Source organism: Elephantulus edwardii, unplaced genomic scaffold, assembly GCF_000299155.1.
Source record: "Elephantulus edwardii isolate Elephantulus edwardi_28Jun2011 unplaced genomic scaffold, EleEdw1.0 scaffold00134, whole genome shotgun sequence".
In the NCBI taxonomy this organism is placed as follows: domain Eukaryota; kingdom Metazoa; phylum Chordata; class Mammalia; order Macroscelidea; family Macroscelididae; genus Elephantulus; species Elephantulus edwardii.
Genome location: NW_006399884.1, coordinates 8464847 through 8474141, shown reverse-complemented (window position 1 = coordinate 8474141; position 9295 = coordinate 8464847). Strand labels below are relative to the sequence as shown.

General features: G+C 44.7%; 1 protein-coding gene across 1 annotated transcript in view; it reads left to right on the top strand.

The window, feature by feature from the left end:
* The first annotated feature begins 3666 nt into the window (after positions 1 to 3666).
* Positions 3667 to 9295, top strand: part of PAN3 (PAN3 poly(A) specific ribonuclease subunit homolog (S. cerevisiae)) — a 155601-nt gene continuing 149972 nt past the window's right edge. The window contains exon 1 of the mRNA XM_006894072.1: positions 3667 to 4105. Within this exon, the coding sequence (XP_006894134.1) occupies positions 3667 to 4105 (439 nt within the window). The remainder of the gene's footprint in view (positions 4106 to 9295) is intronic.

Genomic DNA, 9295 nt, shown 5'->3' with positions numbered 1-9295 from the left:
GCGATAAACATGGGTATACATATATCTACTTGGATGTCATTTATGGTCTGTTTAGGGTATATTCCCAGTAGTGGAATTGCTGGGTCAAATGGTATCTTTATTTGCAACTTTTTGAGAAAGCGCCACAAGAACCACGTGTCTTTTGATTGGCAGTACAATTCCTTACACACTAGACAACCAGAGAGCTCCCTAATTCTGAATCAGAGGGACCCTATAAAATGAAGAACTACTCCAAAGGGTTTCCAAGGCTGTAAATCTTTACAGGAGCAGAGTGCTGTATCTTTCCCCCATGGAGTATCTGGAGGGTATAAACTACTGACCTTTTGGTTAGCAGCTGGGCATTACTTAATCACTCTACCACAAGGCTCCTTCCATAAAGATTACAGCCTAGGGGACTAGGGGTAATACTACTGCATGATCACCACGAATCAGAAAGGCTCAATGGTACCCAACAACAATGTAATCCTTTTATGAGCACCCTGGAAAAGAAAATTTTATTTATAACTCTTAGGATTGATTTGCTAAGTGAAATAACAATAATTGGAAGGGAATGAACATTTAAAATGTTTCAGGTAAGACAGTGCCTCCTTGCTTTTCCGGAAGAGGAGTTTGGTAGTAACACATTAATGTACCTGTTTCTAGTGATGTTTAATCCAGGTTCAAAACCTTTGCATTTATCCACATGAAATGGACTTCTGTTAGCAGTGACCCATTTATCAAGCTAATGGAAAGCTAAACATCCCATTCTCATTATCACATGACTTATCTGGTAGGGGATCATATCACAAGTCAGGTAAATATGCCATATATTTCTTGATCTAATTTTCACATAAAAGCACGCTAAGGACAGAATCCAAAGGAGGACAATAACGACCATGTTGACAGGTATCAACTTACTGATGTTCTTTGGATAGTGTTCAAGGAGTTTCAAAGTTTCAATGCCAGCTTTATCAACATTTGGATTCTGAGTTGAACTGTAGTAGCTTACCCTATTTTTCTTGTTTACATGGATGAAATAGAAACTCCCATTAAGTGTGACATTGTGGGATGACATACTTTATCACTGACTCTTCCTTCCAGATTCCCAGGGACTCTCCAAGGTAAAGGCTTCTTTTTCACATCAGAGCCTCAGACAAAACTTGTTAGGCAACACAGAAAGTTCTCAATATTTACTGATAATCTGACAGGAATTTTATGAAAAACTGCTGCCTTTCCAAAGAACACTGGGGGTTTAGTGTGAAACTGGGCTATCTGAAAGGCCAAAGTTTGAGTCTACCAGCTGCTCCTCGGAAGATGGACAGTCTCATACAGATCCTCATACACATTTACAGCCTTGGAAACCTGACAGAGGGTTGCTATGAGTTGGAACTAATTTTATAGCACTGAGCATTGTTTTCTGGTTGTTAGCGTCAAGGAGCCCTGGCCATGTACGGTGTTAAGTGTTGGACAGCTAACATACAGGTTAGTGGTCTCAATCTACCAGTCGCCCCATGAAAGCAAGCTGGGCAGTCTCCTCCCTTAAAACACTTACAGCTTCAGAAACCTGACAGAGAGCCACTGAGTCAGAATAGACTCGAAGGTAGTTGGCTGATTTGGGAGTGGATCTGTAAACACGATATTCATTCATCAAAAACACATCCTTGGACAATGCCAGGGTTGGAAGACAACCCACCCTGCCCCCCAAAAGTAAAAAATTCTACTTATAATTTATAGCTGACCCTGGGACAACACGGTTTTGAATAGCAAAGGCTATATTGGGACTGTTGATGTGTGCCACTGAGTCAGAACAGACTCACAGCTGACCTTCTGGTGGGTTTCCCGAGCCTGTAAATCACTAGTGAGGAGGTTGCCTAACTTTTCTCCCTGGTAACAGCTGGTGGATTTGAAGTGTCCATCTCTGTGGGGTGAAGCCAACTCCTCACCCACTAGGTCACCAGAGAGACAATATTGGGAGTATCCACTGAAAATGCCAGTTGATACTGCTAATCATCTCCTCCAGCTTGTTCCTTCTCTCCAGGGAGATTATCACCAACACTTGGATTTACTGCAATACAGAGGAAATATTTTCATGTTAAGTGAGCACAAAGAGTTCAAATCTGTACTATTTGTGTGTTAATTGACACTCTATAGAGACAGCAACATGTGTAATGGAGCAAAGAGGCATTTAACTGTTAATTGTCAAAAAACATTTGCAAACATGTTAAAAAACACTTTGAAACAGATAAACAGAACACAAACGGCACGCCAGTGGATTTAGTATTTGTCTGTGAAACACCTTCATGCTTACCAGTCTATTAGAATCACCTTCTTTAATGCAACGTGGTACATTTGCTTTGGTTGGTTCTTCTGACACCGATTTTGTTGCCCCATTCCTTTAACCCTGCCCACAAACCTCCTTCTTTGACAGCGGCAATGAGGGGCTGCTTCTTCAGCGTGAAAATATTTTAGAATTCCAAAATGTAAAAGTTACCGTTTCCTCCACAGCAATTCTTTCAAGTTCCTGAAAACTTTCCCCGCCTCCCACAAAAGAGGAAAACCTGAGATCACCAAGAGAAAAATAATCTTTTAAAATGAATTTCTAGTTAAAATTGGTTTGAGGACAAGCAAACGAATCTATTTACAAATGAAATCTTTCCTAGGTTTTGTTGATCTCAGGTGTTATTTCTCTCAAAAGAATTATTATTGACTCAGAAGCCGAGAAAACAGGTGCTGGGCCGTGCAGGGGGTTTGTCTACATCAACCTTTTCTGGCTCGTTTCTTTGGCAAGGAGCCTGGAAGTTCAGGTAATCGGTCCTGTAACTCTCTCATCACCTTCGTGGGGTTAGGGAAAAGAAGGAGAGGTGTAAAATATGAAAGAGGTAGAGAAAATGTGGTGGACCGGCAAACAGCGTGACATTCTTCAACTGGAGCAAGGGGCCAGGGTCCGGTCTCCAGGTGCAGCCCCTCCAAATGACATTTCTACTTTCTGCTGTGCCTTTCTAATGCGGAAGGGGGGGGGCACACCGCAATTTACGAAGAGGGAAGGGATGAGAAAAGAAAGGGAAGATATTCAACCTCGTGAGAACTTCTGCATCGACCAGGCGAGCGATGTCCGTCTAATCGCCGCCGGCTCGCGAAGGGCCCAGCAAGCCCCACGCCCGACCGGGCTTCCTCTCGCGCTCCTGCTACCCACAAGCCCCCGCGCACCACCGCGCAGGCGCAGCGGCGTTGGCCGGCTCAGGAAGAGGAAAATGGAATAAACAACTCCGAGGAACCAGAGTGCGAGAGAGCTAGTGGAGGCAGAATTTAAAAATAAACCGCCCCCTCGGCGCTCCCCACTCCCTGGCCGCCGCCACTTTCCCGTCCCCTCCCCGCGCCCTCGGAGTCCCCGCCTGGGCCTGCGTGCCCACCCCAGCATCCCGCGCGGCCCCTTTAAGAAAAGAGAACGAGTGAGTGAGTGAGAGAATCCCAACTCTCCCCCTCCCCTCCCTCCTTCCTACCCCTCCTCCCTTCCCTCTCCCCTCCCCCTCTCCCCGGGCGGCTCCGGCTCCCGCAGCGGGACAGACCCACCCGCCCAGGCTTTTATCCGGCACCGGCTGCGTCTTCCTTCCCTCTCCCGTCTATGGTGGCGGCAGTGGCGGCGGCGGCTCCTCGGGCGGCAGTGGAAGACGGGGCTGCGGCGTTGCCATGAACAGTGGCGGCGGCCTCCCGCCCCCCTCGGCCGCCGCCTCCTCGTCCTCCTCCTCGCTGGCGGCGGCAGTGGCGGTGGTGGCCCCGCCGGGGGTGGGGGGTGTCCCCGGCGGGGCGACGGCGGGAGTGAAGCTCAAGTACTGCCGCTACTACGCCAAGGATAAGACTTGCTTCTACGGGGAGGAGTGTCAGTTCCTGCATGAGGACCCCGCCGCTGGGGCTGTCCCGGGCCTCGGCCTCCATAGCAACAGCGTCCCCCTGGCGCTGGCGGGCCCGGGGCCCGGGGCCGGCTTTCCGCCCGGAGCGGTCCCGGGCGGAGGAACCGGGCCGCCCCCGCCGCCGGGGCCCAAGAAGCCGGACCTGGGGACCCCTGGAGCCGGAGCTGCCAGCAGCGGAGGCGGCAACGGTGGGGGACTCGATGGACCACGGCTGGCAAGTGAGTGTGGCCCGGGCGGGAGGGCCGGCGGGCGGAGGGCCGGCGGGCAGGCCTGGGGCCGGATGCGGCCTTGCTCCGCCCGGCACCCCCTCACCTCCCCGGCCGTGCGAGCGGCCTAGGCCCGGAGGAGCCCACCTTCCTGCTTCCTGTCCCCTCGGCCTGCGGCGAGCCCGGGAGGCCGGGTGTCCGGGAGCGTGGGTGGGTGCACTGGGGTGGTGGGAGTGGGGGCGGGGAAGCCGGGGGATGGGCTGTGGCGTGCGGCGAGTGAGAAAGGGGGTGTCGTTTCCGGGGGGTGTGGAAAGGGGCCGGGTTTGCAGGCACATGTGTCTGCGCGCCCGTGCGGTGCGGAGTCCGCCGAGGGCCGAGGTCCCAGTGGGTGTGCGTGCGGGCCGGGGGCGGGCACGCAGGGCGGGCTCAGGCTTGCTGGAGCTGCGCAGGTAGCGAGCGGGGGAAAGTTGAAGGCAGGCTTGCGGGAGACGTTTCCCCAGCAGGAAATGCTTTCTAAGGATTAGGAGTGAGGGACCTTTTGGAGCGCACTGGATTTTTCATTGAGAGCTTGGGAATTTCACAGGACTAGAATTTTTAAACTCGATTTCCCCTGCAAGCTGCAGCTTTGTTGGCTGGTTGGCCATAGGATCCTGTCTACAACTTTGTATCCAGCGAGTGTTGGGTGGTGCCTGGAAAGCCTGTTGGGTGCAGCACACACTTGTGAACGTACGACTGAGCACGTTTGTTTATCGTGTGACTTTTTCTTTAATTATCTGTTGACTTGCAACCTTTTAGTTGTTAGAACGTGGAGTTTACAATGATAAATAAACGGAGAGGTAGCCTTAAGGAGAGAGTAGAGCATATGCCAAATATTCGCGATTTTGTACCTAGGGAACATTTAAGTATTGTCTTGATGCTTTGCAAAGTTAAAATAGCTTTTAGATTTTAAAATATTTTGATAGTTGTGCAAGTGTCTGTTCCCAACAGTGAAATTGGCATGATTTTTTAGGGCAGTTTACTCTATGAAGATTATTTAATAAGTACTTTTCTCAGGAACTTGATTTTTGAACATGCATTTCTTTGAATGAGATATATTTGGTGAGATTGATTAGTTTAAGAAGATTAATTGATAAGGTCATGTTTTGTGGGTGTTTTTAAGTTCTTGGAAGAATTTTGTCTTTTTGGAGCAGCAATACTGCATTTTCAAAGTGAACTTTTTCTAGCTCTGTAATAGCTCCAGTTGATTTAAGGGTAACAGTAGGTGAAACGGAGTAGGAGTTGTGTTAGCCATTGAAAGAAGCATTTTAAAAGACACTGCTGTTTGATATAATCTGTAATCTTGAAAGGATTTTTCTAGCAAACGCGGTGGTCAAGTCAGGACATAAGAAATAGGTAAGCATTTTAGGTGGGAGAAAAGTGATCAGTGATTCTGTGTCTCAGGAAGTATAAGGCTTTGAAAATGGTCAGTTTTACAAAATTAATATATAGTAATTTCATAGTTACTCGATTAAATTGATGATTTATGAGTATGAATTCTGTTGTCCAGTTGTTAAAGCATTCACCTTGTAACCAAAAGATCTCTGGTTGGATCCCACCAGCTTTTCTGTGGGGATAAGATATAGTCCTCTCCCACCAAGATTACAGCCTGGGAAGCCCTGTGGGCATTTCTACTGTCATATGGAGATCAGTGACTTAATGGTAAGGAGTTGCACTGCCAATACTAAGTTCAAATCCACCAGTTGCTATGTAGAAGTAAGATGGGCATTCTCTTGTATAGTTTACTGCCTGCCTCTGAAAACCCACCAGAGTGTCAGTTAAAAGTTAATTCTGATTCAAAGATATATAACCTAACAACACTGCCCTACAGAGTTCCTGTTTCCTTTAACTTGGCTTGTGTTTACCTAGGCTGTGACTCCTTTTGGATGAGAGAAAACTGCCCCAAATCAACCAGCAGTGAGTCACCTGTGACAGTACTGGCTGGTGGTGGTTTCATGGCTGCACTGAATTCCTCACATTTAACTTTGTCTTTTAGTTCTTCTAAGGTTGACTTGTCATCTCGTAATTAAACACTAGCAGCCATTAGTAATAGAGGACACATTCTAAGAGGTACTGCTTTTAGGAGTAATTTATATTTTATTAGTTGCTGATGAGAGAACCAATTTTATTTATCCCCATTCTCTTGTCATTTTTCTTGCTCTTGTTTAAACTGTAAGAAAATGTAATGTTTCTTTAGTCACAGATTTGTCTGCTTTGATAAACTTAATTTGCCTGCAGAAACTGTTTGATCTCCATGGCATAATTTTTTAGTGACATTAAGAAAATAGGTAAAAATAGTGTCCAATTGGTAACTTTCTGGAATTTTTGTAAGATGGACACATACTATGCGCTCAGATCCAGAAATAGAATATGTATTAAGGTTCAGGTCCCAGATTCTAGGCTTTCCTACTAGATTCCAACATTATAAACTAAAGTTGGATTTCCTTGAAATTGATAGGAATGGAATCAGGTGTTATGTGCTCTTGTGGGTTGCTGCTTTCAACAATGTTTGTGACCTACCTTTGTGTGCAGGATCAGCCTACCCCCTTTAGTCTCATTCATGCAGGATTCCCTGAGATGAATGTACCCCATGCTCTAGTCTCATTTGACTGTAAGCGTTTGGATTGCTTATTCACAAGAGTACTGCACTGAACAGTCTGTGTTTTTAGGGCAAACAAATGAAACATTTAATTTCTTTTGAATCACCTTGGAGTGAAATTGCTGGGCCATAGGTAATAAAGTAACATGCATGTTCAGATTTAGTAGTGAATGCCCTAAAATTTTCGGAAGTGGCTGTACCACAATTAGTCTGCTACCAGCAGTGTGTCATAGTTTGGATTGCCTTACATTCTTACCATTACTTATTATTCATCTTCATTTTAGTCATAAAATAATCATCATATTTAGTTTTTTAAGGCACTTTGCTGGCATAGTGTGTACTTCATTATGCTGCTAACTGAAAGATTGGTGGTGTGAATCTAGCACCTCTGTGGGATAAAGTTGGACAGTCTCTTGTTAAGATTTTACAGCCTCAGAAATCTGAAGGAAGGCCACTATGGGTTGGTATCAACTGGACGGCAATAGGTCAATGTTTGTGGGTTCCTCCTGGCACTGTGTTAAGCTCTGGGCTACTAGGGTTAGAACCTGTTAGCTGCTTTCTGAAGGAGGAAGCTGTGACACAGTCTTGTTTGGTAAATATTTACAGCCTCAGAAGATCTATGTGACAGTGGTACTCTGTCCTTCAGGTTCTCTGTGGGTTGGAATCTACTTAATGGCAGTGAGTTTTGTTTGTTTTGATAGTGTTTATGGTGTAATTTTTTGTGGGTTCTACGTAATCTGTACTGGAATCAAGGTTGACTGTTAACTTGGCAACTTTGGGAATGTCTGTTGCCCCCACTTTTTTTTAACCCCTGAGTTTTTTACCTTTGTGTTAGTAGTACATTTGCAGAATTGTCTTGTTAGTATTCCTGATGGAGTATTTAAAGCAGAACCTTGGAGGAAGGACAAGAGAATAATGTTATCTTTATTTCCCAAGCATTGGAAAACAAAACACAAAGGATTTTACCCCCTTTCTTCACTTAGCAGCAATGGTATTTCAATCTTGTAAACTCCCTTTTTCATGAATACACTGTATTATTACCTTTTATCTGTGAGGGTATTGTGTAAATGGCCATGTGTGGTAGTTTCATGTTCCAGTGTTCATGTTTAGGAAATGTTCATGTAAAGTTTTTGAAGCATTTGTTTCTGACTTTAGGTATTTCTTTTGGACTTGGGACTTCTAAGCCTTAAAAGTGGTTTGATTTAGGTTAGGTTGAATTTTTTATTTATGTTTTGATTCTGTGATGCTAATACTTCAACTACCGAGACAAATATTTATGTCTGTACTTGTATATTTATGTACATTGCTGCTTTAGAACCCTAGTGCATTCATTTGCGCAAAATTTTTTTAGTTCAGCTAATTTTTGGTCATAGTGAAATCTTTGAACTAATATGTATTTAAAGTAGAATCTCAACTTTTTACTAGCTTTGTGAACTTTGAAAAAATTTTATCCACTTATCCTGATTTTTTAATTTTAAAAATGAGGATTGTTTGGGGGATTGCCAGCACATGGCCTGTAGCATAGTTAACTTTTTGGCTTAGTTGTGGCTGTTCTTGTATTTTTGTTAATTATAAATCAGTACTTAACGCCTCTGTCTCCTCCCTGCATTTTTTTTAACATTTTTGTGTGAGTGTACCGTCAAATCAGATCTGACTGGTACAGGAGATTGTTCCTCCTTTTCCCGGCAGAGCATCTGGTGAATTCGAACCGTGTGCCTCTGGGATTGTAGTTGCAGCTCCTTGCTACTAAGCCACCAGAGCTCCCCACCTCCCTGCATTTTTAAGTCAGGTTGGGTAGACTTAACACTAGGTGGCTAAACTGTGGTTGCTCCTGGAGTAGAACAGTGCATACAGAATTGGAAAGTCCATATATATATATACTTTGTAATATTTATTGCAGTTTTTGTTTTAACCAGGATTATACTTTTTTAAAATTTAAATTTATTATTAATTTCAGTAAAAATTTAGAGACTTTGGATTTCCATTCATTCATTGTTGCACTTTTCTCTCCTCCCAACCCTTCCCCCAGTACACTACCTTCTTGCAAAAGTAAAAGAAAAATTCTTTCATTGTTTTACAAACCCTCCCCCAGGTCCACTCCACCATGTAGCCTTCGCTGTAGACTCCTTTCATGACAAAAATACCCAATCACATATCCCTTTTAAACAGTTTTCTCCGTCATCTGTTTCAGTGCAGTATACATTGTTGAACCCATCTTTCTCAGTCTCTCCCCAACCCCAAGGTCAGTCCTGTTTTACAACCATGGTACCATGCAGTATTTGTCCCTTTGTGACTGAGATACCTCACTCAGCATAATGTCCTCCAGGGGCACCCATTTTGAATAATATTGCATGAGTTCCTTGTTTTTCAATGCAGCATAGTATTCCATTGTGCGAATATACCACCGCTTCTCTACCCATTCATCTGTTGATGGGCATTTAGGTTGTTTCCAACTCCTTGCTATTGGTAAACAAAGCTGCGATAAACATGGGTATACATATATCTACTTGGATGTCATTTATGGTCTCTTTAGGGTATATTCCCAGTAGTGGAATTGCTGGGTCAAA